General features: G+C 46.1%; 1 protein-coding gene across 6 annotated transcripts in view; it reads left to right on the top strand.

Annotated features, from left to right (window-relative positions):
* Nucleotides 1-21160, top strand: part of ADGRB1 (adhesion G protein-coupled receptor B1) — a 295067-nt gene that overhangs the window by 125202 nt on the left and 148705 nt on the right. For all 6 annotated transcript variants that reach the window (XM_056332736.1, XM_056332735.1, XM_056332733.1 and 3 more), the window contains 3 exons: nt 6061-6219; nt 14640-14747; nt 20609-20773. In XM_056332736.1, the coding sequence (XP_056188711.1) occupies nt 6061-6219; nt 14640-14747; nt 20609-20773 (432 nt within the window). The remainder of the gene's footprint in view (nt 1-6060; nt 6220-14639; nt 14748-20608; nt 20774-21160) is intronic.

Genomic DNA, 21160 nt, shown 5'->3' with positions numbered 1-21160 from the left:
TCCTTGTGCCTAGTCCATTTTGACTCAGTAGGTTACCACTATGCCTTTGCCTGTTGTGTTTCTTTGATCATCTCTGGGTCTTTGTGTTGAATTGAATTTGTCATTACCAGATAACCTAATGGAGTTCATGACCCCCAGCAGGGACAGTGGGCAGAAGAGGGTACTTACCCCCAACCTTTTCATTTTCTTTCTCACTAGATCAATAATGGGGGGTCATGTTCATGCATCTTTCATCAAAAGCTTTGGCATCTGAAAGAAGGTGGTTGTCAGGAAAAGCTGGAATGAATGATTTTTTTTTTTTTTCTTTTAGGGATCTTGGGGGGTTAGTTTCAATATTAGTGTGCACAACCTGCAAAACAGCAAAGTATTTGCATGGGATTTATTTTTGAAAGGGCAGAGAATGAACCACTGGAACAACTCACTTGTGCTGCCATAGGTTTTCATTGCATGGGGCATGAGGAGGGGACATCTTCCTGAAGGATTTTTTTTTTTCCTTTCTTCCACAGAAGTAGCAAACTGAATGCATGGCTCTCCAGGGAAAGATCACTGTTTTGTGTAATAGAAGGCTGTCTTCAAAATAGTCCCTTCGGGACTTGCTCTTTCCCAGCATAGTAAGATAGGAGAGTGATAAAACCTTGGGGTGTAGCTCTCTTGCTTTCCCCATTGTATAACAAATTTAACTTTCAGATGGTATAAGACAATCTCGCTCTTAATCTCCTTTCAGCATCCTTCCTCCTATTTGCATAAGAAATAACATTTTTTTTTTCACTCATTTGCTAACTGCTGATGATTCTCAGGCCCTCAGATACTGTAATATAAGGTCCACTACAAGTATTTCCAGTGGTAGCACACAGAACTGTGGTGGCTTTATGTAGTCTCGGCATGTCTTTTGGACACAAGATGTCCTGGCCTGCTGAGTTGGAGAGAACTGCCAGCAAAAAGTGTCTGCAGCTGGGGTCAGCGGGAAGCTAAATCCAAAAAACTAAAATCGGAGATGGATGTAGTGTGTCAGCAAAGGCCCTTTTGCTGTGCTCTATTGATTGTTTTGTGTTGATTCCTTAGTTTTTGCTGTTGTCACTGTCATCTAATTTAAAGCATTGCTGTTAAATTAAAAGGCATGATTGACTGACTAGCATCTGAGACACATCGCAGCTGTCAGCTGCAAAGATAAACTCCAAATCGGGATGTAAATCTTCCCAAAGATCAAGGGTGTTTGGATGAGGTGTCTAAATGGAGCTCTGTCCGTTAATTTGTAATAGGAAATACCTATTACTGTGGCAACTCTGCTTAAGATTCAGAGCAAGAAACACCAAATGTGAGCTTGCCAGTTGATTCTGACCATCTTGAAATTTTCTCCATTTAACTGTGGAGAATTAGAATGCATTGGGTCAGCCTAGCATGAAAAGTAATTTGTTTTAGTACATGATCATGATAAGAACCGACTGAGGAGGATCAAAAAGCCCTTTAGAAACTGGATTAAAGGCCCCCCTGAATGACAGTCTCCATGGTGCTCAAAACAGTCCCATGAGCAGCAGCCTCACATGCAACAGCCACCTTTGCAAAATTCATGCTATCAGCTGGGACCGTTCTCAAAAAATAAAATAACTCAAGCTAAGCCTTGCTATGTGATTGAGGTGATAGCTGCTGGTTGTAATGGGAACCTCTGGTGCTGGAGGTGTGAGCCACAGCTACTCCAGTTAAAGGGATTAAAGAGCAGAGTGAGGAAGGTCTGCAGTTCTACAAGGATGTAGCCGAGCAAAATTTTGCTAAGTGGGAATGGGTTGGGTATGTGACCTTCAAAGGAGTCAGTGCCTTAGAAAAGCAAAATCTTTCATGAAGCAGTCGCAGCACACTTGTTATTTCTGGATTAAGGACAGATGGCAACTCAACCTGCATCTATCAGTGGGGTGCAGCAGTTTGTTAAAAGCTGATGAAACAGGACTCTGGGGACAAAAGGGACTATCTGCAAAGGGTCCCATTAACATCAGTAGGATTCTGCATTGTATTTTGTGTGGGTTACTTACTTCCCAGCATCAGAAAGATCTTCTCCAACCCCATGCTTAAAATGTAAGAAGAGGCAGAGCAAGGAATTGTGCACCTGAAGTTGGGTATTAACATTTCCTAGAAGACGGGGAGTCATGAAGCTTGTTGCAGCTCAAAAAATCACTCCTGATGAACCGAGTGATGGGGCATGTGTGCAGACATTACAGTGACAAAATGCCACTCATGTCTCTCTTGCAGCATCTGCACTGGGCTAAAAGCACGTGTGTGTTGCCACAGCTTAGCTGCTCCATGGCCATGGTAGTTTATTCACTTGTTGTTACCCAGCCACCCCTTTCCACCAGCCAGATGCTTTAAAGCAGTAGGCAGAAGAGTCAAGTGCTTTACTCACAGCACAGCACTTTTTTTCCCCCTCAAGATGGGATGGGTATTACTTCATATAATAGGCCCTCAACTGCTAGTTTACAGCATCACTAAAAAAGACAAATCACTTGGAACAGTGAATGACTAGACCCAGGGAAAGAAGGGAGATTTCAAAAGGTTTATCTGACAGCCAATAAACAGGATAAATAACATGCAGTATTTAATTTGTCAGGACCACAGGACAACCTGATGATAAAAAAAGACTACTCCATAAAGTGGGGAATACCTTTGTCTTGGCTATAAATGCCTGTGTTGATTTAATAAGTGTTCTAGTACTTCTTTAGCTTCTCTTTAGTACTTACAAATGGTATGGAAACTGAGGAATAAGGAGAGGAAGTAAGTTATCTGTTCTCAACCTCATAAAGAGATCTCATTCCAGTTAAGGTTTTTAGGTCATGGTGTGGTTTTTTTCTTATTTTGACTGGTTCTCCCATTGCTGACGGTAAGCAGCATAAAAAGAAGTTAAAAACTGGAACCTACGCTATCCTCCACTTTTCCCATAGTGAGATCAGGTAGCATCTATTTCTATATATTTTTAGGGGCTTGATGTCATCATATTAGGTTATACCTTGAAATGCAGACCTGTTTGAATAACCTGTAATCAAACTGGGGACACCATGACAGGCAATCAGTCTGAATAACCAGTCTGTATTTTGCTTACAAACACAATATAAAATAACCTTTAAGACATTGGCACAGTTACGCATTTTGACTTATAAAGCATCACAAGCAAATAAATCAGAAGGCTAGTCAAGGCTTGTGTGGTGATGCTTTCTCCCTTCCCCAGCACCACTTCTAATTTGCAAGGGAGTGAGAGTAAAGTAAGACATCCTTAAAAGGGCAAGCAAAGAGCTGATTAACTCCTAAATGTGTCTGGTTACAGATATCCTACCGATCAGCTCAAGCAAGGCATCACCTGCTATTATGCCATTGGCCTCTCTTGCAACTGAAACACAATCTGTCTCCCATCAGGGAACGGGAGAGACAAGCCTATTTCCCTGTGCTGTTTAGAAAAGGAACCAACAGAGAAAGTGTCTTTCAAAGGAAAGACAGTCTTCTTTAAGGTCAAATATTTATTGTGTGCCAATAACAGCTCCATCCTCCACAATGCTGCCAGTATCTCTGAGCACCTTGCTGGCAGGTTCACTAGCCTGCATCTCCATCCTGCTCTATTTTCCTGTGTTAATCTCATTATTAAGTATTGTCAAGGTTTAACCCCAGCTGGTAACTGAGCTCCACAGAGCCACTCGCTCACTTTCTGCTGATGGGATGAGGGAGAGAATCAGGAATGTAAAAGGGAGAGAACTTGTGGGTTGAGTTAAAGACCGGTTAATAGGTAAAGCAAAAGCCGTGCACACAAGCGAAGCAAAACAAGGAATTCATTCATCACTTCCCACCGGCAGGCAGGTGCTCAGCCATCCCCAGGGCAGCCGGGCTCCATCACGTGTAATGGAGACTTGGAAAGACAAACACCATCACTCTGGATGTCCTCCCCTTCCTTCTTCTTCCCCCAGCTGTATGTGCTGAGCATGTTGTCATACAGCCTGGAATACCCCTGGGGTCAGCTGGGGTCAGCTGTCCCGGCTGTGTCCCCTCCCAGCTCCTTGTGCCCCCCCAGCCTGCTGGCTGGTGGGTGGGGTGAGAAGCAGCAAAGCCCTTGGCTCTGTGTGAGCGCTGCTCAGCAGGAACCAGACATCCCTGTGTTGTCAGCACTGTTTCCAGCACAAATCCAAACCACAGCCCCATACGAGCTACTGTGGAGAAAATTAACCCTATCCCAGCAAAACCAGCACAAGTATCTAACCAGCTTCCACTGCATTCATCAATGTGAGTGTTGCTCAGAATGTGTTTATTTTCACTCTGTCTTGGGAGCAAAAGTTAGAGCACAGCTAGGCTGATGGTAGTAGAGTATGGACTTGCAGCTTTGTGCTATGGAGGTGGATGAGTATCTGCCCAACCCTGTGCAAGTGGGTGCTGGTAATATCCCTATATTCTGATCTGACATCTAGCTGGGCTGTTGAGAACCCGTGTTTTTGCAGACAGGGCTGGTGTCCTACCTAGAGTGTGTAGGGAGCAGCAGAGCCCACAGCTCAGAGGACAGCCATGATCTCCATTGCCTCATAAATAACAACACAGGGAGACTGGGCCAGCTGAAATGGATCATTTGCCTCTCTGAAAACTCTGACTGTTGGTGAGAAAAAGTGGCTTTATTTCGTTTTTAGTTTTAAAAGCAGCATTTGTCTTTCTCCCAATGTTTCCTCTCTTCAGAAAGCTACATCTTTACCTCATTATCCTTATCTGTGCCTGAGCATGGCATATAGCTGAATTTCTTGACCTGAAGCATCTCCAAGGGTAGCTGTGGGTAATGAGAAAATGCACAGCAGGAAAAGCAGCCATCTGAGGATGACCACCTCTGGGATAAAGGGCCTCCTCTGCTCCTCCCCACGAAGTGGGAAAACGATAGAGCAGAAGCAGTCACCAGCTGTTAGAACCAGAGGCCTATTTTAGCAGATTTTAGCTTGCTGCATATGGCCAATGAGGAGTGAACTGACCACTGAGGGATATGACAGCTTATCCATCACTTGAAGGGCCTGGATGATCCCCTGCTGTCTTTTTACAGCATGAAACCCAGCCTTGGTGGGCTCCCTGTAGGTGCCCTGCTGTAAGGCTTTGGACTGCGGGAGGCATGCCAAGTTCAGATAGCATTCATGGTCCATCCTTCCATCAACATTTATGGACATCTCACTAGATCCAGTTGTTCTTGACAGCAGGCTGGAAGGAGGCAGGGTGGGGAAGGCTGCACAGGCTCAGCATTTCCCTTCTGCAAGCGGCAGCGCCATCCTGGCAGCAAGGGGTTTGCTAGCTCCATCAGCTTGCAGGGCTGTAGCTGGTGGTACAAGGGGGAAGGCTGTGTGTTGCCAACACCAGCATTAAGCATGGCTGGGGAGGGAAGCCAAAAAAGCTCCTTTGTCTTACGGTGCTCACAGATTGCTCCCCGTGGGTGCTGCAAGGGTGCTGGAGGGGAAAATCATTCCCTCACCGAAGCCATTCTTGAAAGCGGTACTTCTTTGTGGCTGGTGGTATCTGCAGTATGGGGAAAAGGAGTGTTTCTCTGAGGGGGTGAATGGGTGGTAGGACCTCAACACCTTCCCAACTCCCTTGTGTTGTCTGCAAGTAGGCATGTGTGTTTGCATGGGGGAGGACGAAGGAGAGACAATCCCACCAATGTTGGATGAGTACCTTAAAGTGTTTTTTGCAAATGCCTTCTGGGGTGAGAAGCCAACAGGCCACAAAATGAACAGGGGGCCTTCTAAGAGAAGGGGACCTCTTTGCCGCAGCAAGCACAGGAAGAACTGGACTAGTTAGAAATGGGGCAGGGTTTCCAGGAAGGCAAAATCCCTGTTTAGAGATAGGGAATTGCTGAAGTCAATGAAAAGGCAATGTTTCTCCCTTCCCCTCTTATGTCTTGACTTTCTGGTCTGCCCTGCAGTGTCTAGTCCTACCACATTCAAAGACATCCCAGTTTTGGGGCTTGGCAGTGGGTACACTGTAGGGCCTGCCAGGCCAGTGTTGCCTCGGCTTCCTGGGTGCTGGGCTCTCACTGAAGCTGATGAGGCTTTTCTGGATTTTGCCCAGGTGGTTGGAACCCATGGTCGGCTTGGGGCGACTGCACCAAGGACTGCGGGGGAGGCCTGCAGACCCGCATGCGCACCTGCAAGCCTCTTCCCAACGAAGGTCTTGTCTGCGAGGGAGTCCTGGAGGAAGGACGGCTGTGCAATAGGAAGGCATGCAATAGTAAGTGGAGGCATGTTCCCTTGCACGCGCGTGAGCGGGTCGCTCTTTCCACAAGGAGCTTGGCCTCAACGCCATGAATAATGAAGGATGTTCTAGAGGCATGGCAAAGCTGCCAAAGGGCCGTGTCGGAGTGGCAAGCCCAGGGGAGCATGGGACTTCGGCTGTGCATGGCTCTGCCCTTCCCTGCCTGTCTCGCAGTCACGCATGCACATGCTGCCACGTCTTCCAACACATACACCTGCAGATCCAGACCTTTACCCCAAAGAATGGGGGCTAATCTATGGGAACCTATAAGCAGGATTACATCAGTTATTCATATGCTGGTGATAAATCTGGCACCGATGGCAAAATATACACCCTTAAAGGCATTTATTTGACAGTTAGAGTTTCTTTCCCCAATAAATAAAGCATGCAGCCAAGACAGATGCTAATTTTGCTTCTTTTTGGGTTAGTTCACCTTCCCAATCAAAAGCAGCATTGCTGTCCCTTTCTTTTACAAAATGAAGCCTACAATCTTAAGATGTGGAGAAGGATCTGGACCTTAGACAGGAAAAGCACAGGGCTTGAGCAAGGCAAAGCCTCTGGCAGATGCTCCGCTCTGCTCCTGTAATACAGCCTTGTTCCAAGACCTCCTCACCAGAGAGCAGGGGACAGCTTGTCTGTGCTGGTCAGCAGTCAGATATCAATGGGTTGAGCTGATGAACCTCTGGCACTTTTGTCACCATTTCTTCTTTTGCATTAGCTGAGTCAAGAGGGGGATGAAGAGGGAAAAAAAAGCAGAAAAAGCTCAGCCTAGCAAATGCAAGCAAATGGCTGATTATAATTATTCCTCTCTTTTTATTTCAAATTCATGGTAGAGAATGTTTGAATAACTCCTCCAACTAGTCAAATAACTAAGGAAAGTTCAACTGTCTTCAAAGGCAAGGAAGTATCTCCTGATAAAGGGGAAGTTCAAATAGAGGGACATAAATATATTCCTCTAATAAGAGCTAAAATTATTTCATGCATTTTTTACCACTTCCATAAATTTAAATCACGTTGAAACTAGGCTTTTTTTTTTTTTTTTTTTCCCTAATGAAACCTAGTATATTGAATTTCATCCCCTTGACTCACACTTGTTAATTTCCCTCTGAGGTTTGCCCACACTAAGGTTATTTAATTTGTGTCCCCCATGCTTGCTGGTGACTTTGTAGCTGTAACACAGCTGTGGCCTGGGGCAGTAAGGGTAAGAGTGCAAAGACCTGGAAGCTGGACCTGAAAGGATGTCCAGATGTGCAGCTTGAGTGTGCCTGAATGGAGCTGGAGGAAGGTCCACATCAGTCTTGATGGACAATTCTGTAGAAGGAGAAGAAGGTGGAGATGGCATTGTGGGTGGGTAGAGGGGGCTTTGCAGGTGTTGCCATTCTTTGAACTTGGGGGACACGGGACAACAGGCAAAAAACCTTCCTAGAGTGCCTCTCCTGTGCTAGATAAACAAAAGGGGGACCCAGCTCCCCAGACTCTTTTTGCAGGACATCTGTCCCCATCCCTCATAATCTTCAAAGCCCTCCAATGGGACCTGTTTGATTCCTTCTCATCACTTTTGAACTGGAGGGCTGGGGGGGTTGGGGTAGGGTAGGGGCAGTGGTGGAGCAGGGTGCAGGCAGACTGGACACAGTTTTCCAAGTCCCAGCTTCACCAGCGCTGAGCAAGGGGTATAACATCTTCCCTTGATTTGTCCCAGGGGCAAAACTTGGCTTTTCTTCATGACAGTTTTCCTGACTCTGCTGTGGCAAGGAGGGATGAAGTGGGATGTTGGGCAACTGTGGAGCCTGGAAGTCTGGGTTGGGTTTCCAGCTCTGCTCATTGTGTGGAGCACAGCAGTGAAGGATGAATCGCTATTTACGCACTATTTACTCACTTGTCTTTTCCAGAACACAACATTCAACAAAGCTGATCTTGAGTGTAGAAAACTCTGATTGTACCCCGGGGGGGCTATGATTCAATAAATGATTTGACTTGTCTTCCTGTTCTCTCTCCATTACATACCCAGTCAACTCCTGCTCCAAATTGCAGTGCAGTTTGTTCAGCTGAGCTTATTCTGGAAGAAAAGATCTTGAGCTAAGTGGAAGGCCCTAGTTTGGAAAAAGAGTACACTTACAGAGTGGGGCAGCACAAATTGATTTATCTCTTTGAAATAAGTAAGTTAATTCTGATTAATTTTCCCAGGAGCCTCTTTGCAGACAAACTGCTGAGTCCCACTGTGATGCTTTCATGCTGGCAAGCTGGAAAGCATTTGAGGGAAGATGTGAACAATTAATCTGTCATGAAGGCTTTTCCATGCAAATCTTGAGGTCTGCGTCCTACCTCAAGATAATCCTGTATCTCTACTCAAGCTGTGCATTTGTCTCTGAGCTCGCCCCCCAGTGAATCTGTCCCTTGTTGCCTTTGCAGCCATGCTTAAGAGATATGCACTTTAAAACAGGAAGGACTTTTTTTGCACATATCCTATTTTTTTCTCTTTACTGTGATCTGTACCAAAAACCTGAGAGGATTTAAAAGCAGAATAGAAATCCTGTTTTAAATGTGTCACTGTTACTCTCCTATTGTCTTTTATTCATAGATTTGTTAAGGGTGAGTAGGATGTTCATTCTTCCACTTGAACTGTTATTTTCCTAAGTGTTCATTATACATTGCAGTTAAATACAGTCCAATCAATTTATTTTTTAATAAAAAAAAAATAAAGAAAAAGAAGAAGATAAGAAGAACTGGACAGAAGAACACCTTTATCCTGAACTGTGCAGCATTTCAGTAGCTTGTAGTAATACCTGACTAGCTCTCCAAGCATTGTGGAGTAGCTGACACCTTAACCTTCTAGTAGAAAAAAAAAAAAAAAACAGTAAAAAATTCTCTTTTCCTTAATCAAAGGGCCATCTATAATCCTGATGAAACAACAAACAAAACAGAGATGAGTGCTCTGATATTTTCCCTTTTGCTGTGGGGGTATATTGAAACTTGTCCAAGGAAGTTAATTACACCAGAGAAGTACAGTCGGTTTCTGGCCAAGCAAGTTAGGTCGGAATAACACAGAAATCACCACCACATTCAAAATAAGGGTAAACTGATCTCTTTTCTTTAACTTCTCCTTCCTTGCTTTTGCCAAAGTGGCTCCTAAGTTGATGGGTGATTATCAAGAGTGTTTCAGCTGTTTATTTGGATCTCCAACTTTGGGGAGAGGTCTTGGTCTGGTACCACATCTGGGGCAGGTTCTCACTGGGAACAATTTCAGGTGCTGCCACTCATCTCTCTGGAGCTGCTGAGATAAACCTTTGTGGAGGATCTGTGAGGGTTTCATTAGTTGTTTTGTTTTGCTTGGCCATGACAAATGCGCTAGAGGGATCTAATCTTTCTCATCACATATCTCCTCTCCCAGGTGGACCTTCTCCAGGTCCTGCCATGCCTCCTCTTCCAGACTTGCCCTGCTTCAGTGGGTCTTGGTGTGCAGCAGTGGCCACGGTGGTTCTCAGCCTTTCCAAAAGGTGTGACTTCTGGCAGCTTAGTCACTGAAACATAGCTATAGCCACGTGGTTCCCAGGGCTGAGTCTGAGCACATTGTCTGGAGACCATAGTGTTGTTTGAAATCGCAGCACAGGGATGGCTGAATGACTCCACAGGTACCACTTGTATGTGGACTTGAAGGTTTTCCACTTGTTTGGGCCACCATTTCTGTTGTTTCATGTAATGGAGTTTCTTACTTGATGATCTTCATCTGGATAGATTTCCCCAGGGATACATACCCAAGCCCAAGAGCAAGTGAGTCAGGTAAGTTATCTCCATGGGCAAAACCTAAAGCTGCAAAACACTGAAGAAAACCTGTAATGAAGGCTCATCCCAAACTGGAAAAGAAACTTTGTCTGGTAACAGCAGCTTGGCTTAGGCAGAACCTTTTTTCATGGCAGCTGTTCAGCTTAAGAGACATAATCTGAAAGACAACACTCAGTGTTTGTTGTAACTCTGATTTTTTTTTTCCTTGCTAGAGGCAAAGGACCCAGTGATATCCTCCTCTCTGGCACAGACAGGGGAGATTTCCTCCATCTGTTGGATTTGGCCAGGAGATGCTGTTTTGTTGAGGGAGGAAAGAAAAGCCAACATGAGTGTGGTGGCAAGTGCTTGCAGAGGAGCTTTCCAGGTCCACCCCCTTTGGATGGAAGGGGACACCCGCTGTGCGGTGGCCCCTCTTGGCTGCAAGGTGCTTTAGCAGCTGTGGTTGCTTACAACCTGGCATGCAGAGGGTCCTTGCAGGGAGGCTGGATGGGCAATGTGGAAGAACAACACCCAGATCAGGGTGGGGGGTGTCATGGGCCTGACCCTGGTGCTGGAATTCAGCAGTGCTGGAGAAATGCAAGAACAATCAGAGATGTAGGCAGCCTGCATTCATTCCTGGGGAACGAAAAACAGTACAGAAGCCAGCTGAAATCCTGCCATCCCATCTGGCAAAGGGAATGCAAAGCTATCTCTGACTTTTATGAATATGCAGATTGGGCAGATACGTCTGCCCTAGGCTGGGAAAAGAGTGGCCACATCCTGCCATCAGGTGCAGAGTGTGACACCAGTACAGTCCTGTTGATCCATGTTGGCTTTCCAGCCCTTCAGCTGTGTAACTCTTAGTGGTGTGAAGAAACACATGTTCCATGGCATTCAAAAGACTGAGCTCCAGTCTTATTCTCTGCTGCCCTTGATTTTCATTAAAAATAACCTTTTTGCTGCAACCAACAAGCTGAAATATATGCATGTGTAAAAGCATCTCAATCCCCTGCAGGCCAGGCTAGAATTCACTGCAAACTGGAAGATTGCCTTGTCCTATAGGTATCTGCTGTTGCTTGCAGAGTCTTCACACTGCCTCCCCTTTTAATGGTTGTTCAGACATTTTATATGTAGGAATCACGCAACTTTCCCAATGATGTTTTCACAAGTCTCAGATGTTCAAATCAAAATGCTTTGGGCCATTTCCTTTGTTTATGCAATTGCCATACATTCAGTGGCCTCCAAAATGACCCCTTTCTACATCCGTTGAGATCTTGGGTTTTAGGGGTTGTTAGTGATTCTATCCTCAGTTTTATTCCTTTAGCACCTGCTAGGTGCCCCAGAAACCCCACAGACAAGACCTTCTTCAGTTTTACTACACTGAGATACATTTACCCCATTTCAATGGGGTTTTTAAACCATCCCTTTCCACTCTTTGCACTAGTCCATCTTTTCATTCCCACCATCCCAGCTTGCCTGAATAACTTTCATGATCCTGCTATTTTCCTTGCCTCTCCTGTTTGGGGGAGGACTATAGAGGCAAGAGCGTGTAGCTCTGGTGAGATGTGCATGGATGTTAAAACCTTGGCCCACAACACTGCAAAATCTCTGCATTGATTTTTTTCCCCTTGGTTGTGTTGCAAAGTGCTGTCTGACACATTCCATGTTCTCATTAGAAGCGTTGGTCACCTGCTTCCTCTTCCCACTACTGCCAGCACTGCAAGATCATCCTCCCCATCCACATTTGAGCTACGTTCTTCCAAAATCTCACGTGCTTGCCTTTGCTTGCAATTGCAACATCTCTGCATTCCCTCCAAGGGCATTGTTTCTCTAGCCCTCATGCTAGTTCCTCCAAGGTGCTGAGTATTTCAACAATGTGCCATCCTCATGGCATTTATACAGCTGGGATGTAAATCAAGCCTAGGTCTTCCTTTGATCTTGACATCACTTCTCTCCACTGACACCCTTGTGGGAAGTGGACTGCTGAAATCCAAGCAATTCCCCATTGCCTTTATTTTGTGACCTCCCCCCTGACCCCTAAAATTCAGGTGTGTAAAATCCACAGCAAAGCATCACTTGCACCAACTTTACCTTGGGCGTAAGGGACCCAGCTTCTCCTTGCTTTGTTCAGAACCACGGCTGATTTTTGCATACATTTGAGGCAACTGTCCAGGTTAAATCTAAGCCATGTTCCGTGTTGAATGGAGACAGACCTGCTTCTCTGTAATACCTGTTCCAGAGAGGAGGCTGCCTGCTGCAGCAGAGTGACCCCAGCACAGGTCTGGAGGCAGTCTTTGCTGGGGGAGGCTTGGGGCAAGCTGAAAGGGTCACACATTCAGCCACTAGACCTGTTTGATTTTTATTAGGATGAGCAATAACAGCATAGACTTATATCCATCAGGGAGCAAAGCAAATCACGCAGCTCCTTTGAGACTAGGATCGGTCACTAGGAGAAGTCACTAGGAGATGTCAGTACATGGGACCCAAATAACTGGTGAGAAGACGTGCAGGGTGCCAGGGCGGCATTTAAACCTTTGATTTTGTTTTGTCTTTCCTTCCTTCTGTCCTGCCTCCTATCTCTGTCCACTCACCCCTTCATGCTCACTGGCTGCTTCTGGGATATTCAGTCCCTGGTTTTCCTTGTCAGCTTCCTTGCTCTGAGCACCTGACAAAGCCATCCAGGCTCCACATCTACACCTTGTTGCCCAGCCTCTGTTTCTCCTCACAACCTAAACAAGTCCCTGGGAAGCCTATGGGATTTACTGCAGATGGAGATTTTGTGTATTCTTGTGGTTTGTATGCTTTCCTGTAGAGGGCTTCAATCGGGGAAGAAGAATGTGCATAGGTATAGTCTGCAAAGGGTGGTGGGAATGGAGCGGGGTTTGTGATGTGTCCCAAATATAGGACTAATTTATCTTGTCTCCTAAGGAAATCCAAGACACTTGATATTGGAAAGCTAGTTAGAGGATGGCATTTTTAAAAAACTGAATCTCACATTGGGAAGTCCCGTGACTTTGTAGTTATTAAAATCAAAGGCTTTGGGCCCTTTCTATTCCCATAAAGAGCCAGACAAAAACAAGGTGTATGCAAATATCAGGATGTTTGTAGTCCTGATGTCTGGCTATTGGTGCTTTTCCCTTGATGATGGCAGGTGGGTGACTGCCCCGTCCCATCCCCTCCATGCAGCAGCCTGCAACCAGTCGGTGCTGGGAAGGTTTGAAGGAGTCTGTGTGACCAGTTCCTAGGTTCCTTAAGTCCTTCTTTTGGGCAACAGTAATGGGAAATAATATAATTTCAGAAACTAAATGGGCCTTTTCTGTGAACCACACTAGTGAATATAAAGTCTGGCTCCTGGCAGGGACTCTGAGTAATTCCTCTCCCTCCTGTGCTTTCCCTTTTTGGATGGCAATAAAGATTTCTGCCACTACACTGAAGCTTCATTAACCTTTATTAATTTTCTCAGGGTTCTGAGATCAAATTTGTCACCATTTGATCTCTTGGCAGTTTGTGCTTATTCAAAAGATGTCTGACTGTTTTACCTCCTTGGGGAAAAAGATCCTCTGTCTGGTACTTGCTGTTTGGAAACAAATTGGTTGCCAGATCACAGATTACTGGGGCTCAGCTCTGATCTGCTATTCTGCGTGACTCCAGTGGAGTCACTGAGCTCTCCTGATTTACATCAGGCCATACTGGTGGGCAGGATTTGGTTGCTGTTGCTCAGTTGTTTCTCTCTTTACTGGGGAGGGCATGTGTCAGGGTTGTGACATGGAGAATGGAAATTTTAGTTTCCTCTGTGGCAAATTCAGGGCTGATCCCCATGAGATACAAATGCAAAGCTGGCAGATACATGAGTTTGGAAGGAATGGGGGTGCTAGCTGTCAGTCAGGAGTTAAATGCCTCTTCTTTAAGGTGGATGCATTGTTTACCTTCTGATCTCAACACCGTATTCTTCAGTGGGAGATTTTCAGTTAGGACATTAGGGTCAAGAGCTTCCAACCTTCAGCTGGAAAGGTGCCCAGCCATAGTTGGTACATAAGTCAATATGTTGACACCAGACCTTCATCTCTCCTTGTTGCTGGTGGTAAAGTCTGTGAAGGAGACAGCCTTTTGGGTTTTCCCTTTCCTTCTCACCTGCCCTCACCTGCCTGTTCCACTCAGTATTTTCTGATTACTCTGTAGACCATGGCTAAGTAGGTGCTGGTGGCAAGGCAGAGTTTTGCACCAAAAAAATGCTGCCAGTCACCACCATAGATCTCAAAACATTGCTGGGATGATGTGGGATTTGTTGTCAGTGTATCTGAAAAGGCTAAATCCTCCACAAGTACAGTAAAGAGTATAGACACCCTATAAAATTATTGAAATTGGTTAAAGACCAGACATAAGGGATCATATTCTGCATGGTCCCACATCTCATTGAGAAACAAGGGGTTGACCTTCCAGCCATTCTGAGTCTAGTAGGCTGGCTCAGTGCTAAAGCCTCGGGGACTGCTGGTGGCCAGGGGTGCTGGGGTTGGAAAGCAGGTGGTTGTGTCAACCGAACATTGCAGGTTGCTGTTGTTTATACGTGTAACCTTTGTAGTGAAAGATCTTGCAGAGTGAACCAAGGTGTATTTACATGACCCATTACCTTGCCATAGCCAATGGACGCTATAATTCCAGAAGCCAATCGCTGAGGTCCACAGATAACAGAAAGCGAGAGGACACTGACGAACTGCAGCACTACGGGTACCCTGCACCTCAAATAGGTAAGCTCTGACCTACCACAACAGCCTCTGGAGCTGGTACACTGCCTGGTCACTGCACCTCCTAGCTGGGCTGGGCTGACTGCATTGACTCGCTTTGCTGTTTCAATGACCCAGCTAACCAATTCTTTCCCCCCCCAGGTTAGTGTGGGCTTATCCAAGAAGTCACACACTGAGCAAATGGTCACCACCAAGTTTGTTTCCCTTCCATTACCCTACAGGGTTTTGTGTTGTTGCCATTAGCCAGAGAAGGCAAAAAGGGTTAGACACAAAGCTCTAACAAGACCATGCATCTCACAGATGGCTTCTCATCACTCTGCCCACTTCTGAGTCACTGCTTTGTCTGAACTATATGAACAGCCATGGTTCATTAAGCCAAAGCTGACCTTACTGTGATACAGCCTCTTTGCTGATGTTCATGTCATGCCTTTCCATTGACCATAGGAGGAGGTGTACAGGGCACGATAGGGAGAAAGCAGGACGGCTTTCCTCTGTTACTGGGTCTTATGCTGTGCAAGGACTTTTATCTGGTACGTTCTGCAGCCAGACCTTCCACCCTTCTGCAACAGAAGGGGAATGAAATGTAGTTATATCAAAGAAAGTGAGCTGGGAAGATGGGAATGAACTGGACCTAGATCTATGACAGATCCAGTCTGGAGAGGTTTTGTGCTCTCCCTTCTTGGCTGCTTTTCATGGCAGAAGCTCATGGGTCTTGGACAAAGCAAGGTGTGCTCAATAGCTTAAAACAGGTAAAAATCATTGCCTACTGACTTTGCAAATAATTTGTGCTCTAGAAAGGCTTCAGACAGGTGATTTGAAGAGCCAGAGCTGTGAAATAGATGATAAGGAAAAGCAGGTCATATTCTTGTGTAAAACAGCTGTGCTCCGTCCAACACAGCAGGACTTTGCCAGTTTGCAGTAGTGAGCAGCATCAGGAAGCTGTGTGGTGTGGATGCTCTGGGGATGACTGGGCAGTGGCTGGGGTTGTGGATTTCAACACAAGTCAGGGGATGGCCTGAATTTCCTTGCTACCCATTGCTGAACCTGTTCCCTCCAGTAGGAGCAGCTCCACTGCCTGTAGGATCAGTGGCGGCTGGCAAAAGGCTGCAGGAGAGGGAGAGTGCTTGCACCACTACAACCTGGTGAAGGTGAGCTCAATCTCTCAGTTACACATGTCCAAATGAGGAGGAAGAGAAGGTACTCCAAGGCATGTCCTGTGATGTTCCCTGTTCTATTCTACCTGATCCCTGGTGTTTCCCTGGTGCTTTGTTCCAACCTGTAGCTCAGTCATCAGGTTTATAGCTTGGCATTTCTTCCTGCCGTTCAGCTGGATACTGCATCTGGGCTCAGTGACATCTCTATTAACTCCCTGCTATCGTAGCCACTGCTGCATCATGGCTGACTTGGGCTTGGTTATCCCTGCATGCAGCATGGGCTGGGAGATGTGCATTGTCCTACTGCAAGCATGTCACGTTCCTGCCACTATCCTAGGAGCAGCAACTGCTGCCAAGTTGTTCAGAGAAGTCAGCATGGAGGAGATGTAAAGACCAGGCAGAGGGTACAGCCCAGGGAGATATTTAGAGGGAGTCTTCAGCTGGAGGTGCCAAAGCAAAGCCCACGTCTTCCTTAGCAATTAACAGAGTTTGTAGGGGATAAACCATTTCCCATCCAGTCAAGACCTGGAAAAATATGAAATACAAAAACCAGCTGATGCCAGCCATAAGGACTAGGGATGAGGGGATGGTCCTGCACAGCTGAAGACTAGTATTTCCTCCTGCCAGCCCTCTGCAGCCCTGGTGTCCAGGTTCTGTTGGCCCATAGGCTCTGGCACAGTTGTGCTCTCAGGTGTGGTGATGCTGGCTGCCCATGTGTCTCTCTCAGCAATAGCACAAGAGTGAAATCCAGCCCAGCAGGTCCCTGGCACGGGCCCTCCCAGCTCAGCCCACAGACTTTTTCCAGGAGCTCTGTGCCAGCAGCAGGATGTGAGTGAAGAAGTGGCTTGAACATGGCAAGATGTCAGATTGACAGATGACGCCAAAACCAGGAAGGGATCCTGGCGGAGGGATGACAGTGATGTGCCACTCCATTAGTGCCGAGGGAAGGAGTGTCACAGAGAAACTGCAGGTGCTGCTGGGAACCCTGCAGCCAGCTGAGCTCTCTGTAAAGCCAGCTGAGCTGTTCTCAGAGCTGGCCAGGAGCTGGAAAGAACCCTGGACTGCAGTGCTACATCCCTGTGGAGTGATGCCCAGCATGTCTCCTTCTGTATCACTTGCTGGCTCCTCTCCAGATGCAGGAAGGTGCTGCAGCTGGCTCTGTGGGAGCAGCAAGCCCTGCAAAGGGCCATCTTCCCACCTGAAATGGAGTCCTAGTCCTCGTGAACTCCTTTGGGACATGCTTGTTAATCCCCAAGCTAGCCTAGAGCATCACAGGGCTAATCAAAGGTTCATCCTGAAGAGACATGTCTACAGGCATCAGTCATGATGGAGGACAGTGCATGGTCCCTTGTCCTCTAGGGGATGAAGTTCAATTTGGCGGAGTGCATCCTTGGCAAGTTTAATTACAAGACAGTACTGAGCTGTCCTAAAGGGCTTTCAGACCTGATGAGCTTGGTAGATTTCTTGCCCTTATATCAAAAAACAGATCCAGGATCCACTTCTGGGGTAAATAATTGGCAGATATTGCATCCAGTAATTTGTATTTGCTGTACTCTGACCCACAGGGGTGCAGAAATTCTTCTCACCCATAGTTTTGATGGTGGGAAATATCATGCTTCTTTTGGATGGAGAATGAGAGAGCTTGTTCTGATGCCTGAGAACATCTTAAAACTGGGTCTCTCATCATTTGAAAATCAGTTGAATTTCTGCAAGGTTTGAGACTGCACTGGACATAGTGCCCCAGTAGACCGATATAAATTACTTAGTTCAAAATTACACCAAACCCAAAGGAATAAGCACTTGGAAAATAAACTATATTACGAATTTAAGAGCCAGGGATTGGTGCAATGTGAGAGAGGATAACTGAGGAGATTTACCTGTAATCATAGATATTTCTACTGTGAAAGGGGAAAGGCCAAAAATAATGAAGAAGAGGAATGAGACGGAAGAGGAATTTGGTTCAAAGATGCCATTCATTCATCTAATGACACAGTAACTCTTGTCTGAATATGGAGATTGCAAAATCACTGTCAGCACTGAGTGGGGAGGTGATGGGGTGGAAGACTCTCCAAACCATGAGCTGCTGATGGAGGAGGCAGCTGTGTGTCTGCAGGCTTCCCCTACCCCACCTCTGGCCTCTTCGAAAGACTTCTGGGCACAAATTAGCAGCGTTCAATTACCAAAAAAATGCCAGCTCCCTGACACTGAGGGACTTGGTGCTGCTCAGTGCAGTACTGGGGTTGTCACTCAAGGTCAGTGGAGGGTGTTCTCTGAGCAGTGAAAAGGCACTGTCTGTTCATGCAGCATCCAAGCAGGCTAGGTAGCAGGAATGGTTGGGATCTGTGGGTCAAAGGAGGATCTTCTGGGGTCTGGGCCTCTCTGGATGGCAAAAACTGAAATGACGGTGCCAAAAAAGTAACTTGCTGGTGGTGAACTCGGAGTATGACAGGACTGTCTGTCTGATAGACAGTCAAGTTCCTTATTGGAAAGGCAGCGAAACTACCATTGAAATTAAATCTCTGTATAGCAGCAGATCTGATAGTTGAGAAACAGGATACAGGAGTGATATTTTCTTGAAGCCCCAAGGCTTCAAAACACACAATGTGTCCTACACATCACAGAGAAAGGCCAGCGGTCCATAACATTTATCTAACTGGAACCAGCTGGATAGATTAATGAACCAAAACACAAAAGCAAAGAGAAAGAGTATTGAACAACTTTGGCTTAATGAACAAAAGCAGTTAAGTCTCATGATAGTCATTACAATGGCATAGATGAGATAGAGGAAGACTCATCCTTACCTCCACCTCTTTCTAAGTCCAGCCAGTACATGAAGGAGTGAAAGCCTGTCCATTTTACCTCAATGATAATTCTTCCTCTACACTTTCTCCATTCAACAGCCCTGCACAAATTGATGCACCATCCGCCAATTAGGGGGCATATTTTTACCAACCAACTGCCTGAATGAAGGAAAACATTCAAAGGAGATGTGCTGAAAAGCATGATGCATAACAACATAGATGATTACCAAAAATCCCAATGAGCAGATTGATGAGAGCCACAAACTCTTGAAATCCTGCATAAAATTTCATTGCATGCAGAAAACTCCCCTTAAGACACTAGTACATAAATATACCACCTTGAGGAAAAAGTCAGACATGCACAGCTTTCATACTGGAGAGTCTGATGGTCTCCAACCCTTACAGTCCCCATCACAGTTCCTGTACCAACGTTGACTTTCATGCAGCTGGTTTCTAACCCTCACTGCCCTATAAGCAGGCTGAGATCTTAAGCTGTAGCAGCCCATTGCTAGAGTCTCTTTCATGTTCCATGTTGCAGCTGGCTGATCTAATACAGCATCTGCTGTCCAGCTTTGAGAATGGGGTGGTGGTGTGGGAAACACATCCAAGTGCTGGGTGCAGCTCAGGCTGTGCCATGTTGTACGACCCTTGAAGTCATGCTTACCTGCTGCACCCAATGACCTCTCTTATATCATCCATAGTCTGCCAGATGCATCTGGTTAGGATGTGACATGGTGCAGTCTGATGCTCTGAAGAACTTGTTACTAGAAGGGTATGTCCCTCTATTATGCATCCTCAAAGATGTGCTGGTGTTTATTTGTGCCATATGCCTGTGTGCTATACATACCAAATGTTACATTCTAGGTTTATAATGTGTAATTATTAGCAACCCATTAAAAATTAGAAAACCCAAACAATGCAGAGCTTACTTAAATGAAAGAAGCAAGCTTTTGCTTTCATCTGGGAGAGAAAGACATTTTCTCAAGGGTAGACTTATACCTATGAAAATTAATGGAAAACTGTCCTTTCCCTGCCCACGTCACACTTCTGACGACTTACCTGGAGGCTGTGGTCTGACTGAAATACCCCTGGCATGACTGTCTCTCTACAGGAATATTATTGATAAAGGGAATTTGTCTCATTGCTTTCCACTCCCTTCTCTTGTTCAATGAGATACTTGTAGTTGTCTTTCCAATACTGTCCATCAGGTAAGCAATTGATAGGGACTGTACGATGCTCTGGAACAGTCAGCCTTGTTCTGCGTCACACAGTTAACGCAGATCTTCTCCACAGGTGAAGGAGATGACAAGCGAAAACTCTGTGGAGTTACTTCAGCCAATGTCCTTCTCAGACACTGTCATCTTCTGACTTGTCTGCACCTCCACTGCCAATCTGTATTGGTAGGGGTTGTGAGAAGGCAGGAAATGAGTTGAATCCTTACAACCACTCAATTTATTGTCATATTTACTGTATCTGTCCAATCACTGTTACTTAATTAGTACTATCTCTGAGTAGATGTTACATACCCCAGCTCACATAGTTCTGCAGTGGCTACACCGCTTCATCATCTATGGTGGAGCCTGCCCTGCCCAGTGCCCTGAGGCTTCCACAGTCTCCTTTTGGTTTTGTGTGTGCGTGTGAGTGTGTGTTTGTGTGAGTGTGTGTTTGTGTGTGTGCGTGTGTGTGTTACAGCTCTATGCAGTACCCAAAAAAAACTTCTAGCCCATTGTCAACCTTCACATTTTCTCACCAATCCCCTTGCACCTTTCTTGTCACACCCCATGTGGGACACATTGCACAACTTCACGGCTCGCCAGCGACTGGTGAAATGTAACTTGGCAAGCACTGCCCTGGAGATCCAGGTACTAAGGACGTGCCACGTGCTCACCTTCTGCTCCAACCCCAACAGGTGACCCCGCGGCAGAGGAGTGGTCCCCATGGAGTGTGTGTTCAACTACCTGCGGGGAGGGCTGGCAGACCAGGACGAGGTTCTGCGTGTCGTCTTCCTACAGCACTCAGTGCAGCGGCCCTCTCCGGGAGCAGAGACAGTGCAACAACTCTGCCGTGTGCCCAGGTGGGCTGAGTGCTCCATGTATGTGTGAGCAGGAGGGGAAGGGAGATGCACAGAGGACTGACTGTCTGTGATACCTCCACTGTGATATCTTCTTCTGGCCTAGTGGAAGGTGTCTGCCCATGGCAGGGGACTTGGAACTAGATGATCTTTGAGGTCCCTACCAACACAACCCATTCTATCATGATTCTTGGAGGGAGACGTTTTTTGTTTCCTCTTCCTTCTTGTTTTACCCTAAAGCCTCATACAGAGACCTTTGCTAGACCAAGCACCATTAGATGGGCACTTGTTTTGCATGATATGAATAACTCAGTGCTATCTAAAGACAATTAACACAGTACACCTGAAAAGCATGTGTCCTTTGGGGTATTTCCAAGCACGGGGCAGGCT

Source organism: Falco biarmicus, chromosome 3, assembly GCF_023638135.1.
Source record: "Falco biarmicus isolate bFalBia1 chromosome 3, bFalBia1.pri, whole genome shotgun sequence".
NCBI classification, from domain to species: domain Eukaryota; kingdom Metazoa; phylum Chordata; class Aves; order Falconiformes; family Falconidae; genus Falco; species Falco biarmicus.
The sequence above is the reverse complement of the archived record's forward strand: the minus strand, read 5'-3'. Positions and strand labels throughout refer to the sequence as shown.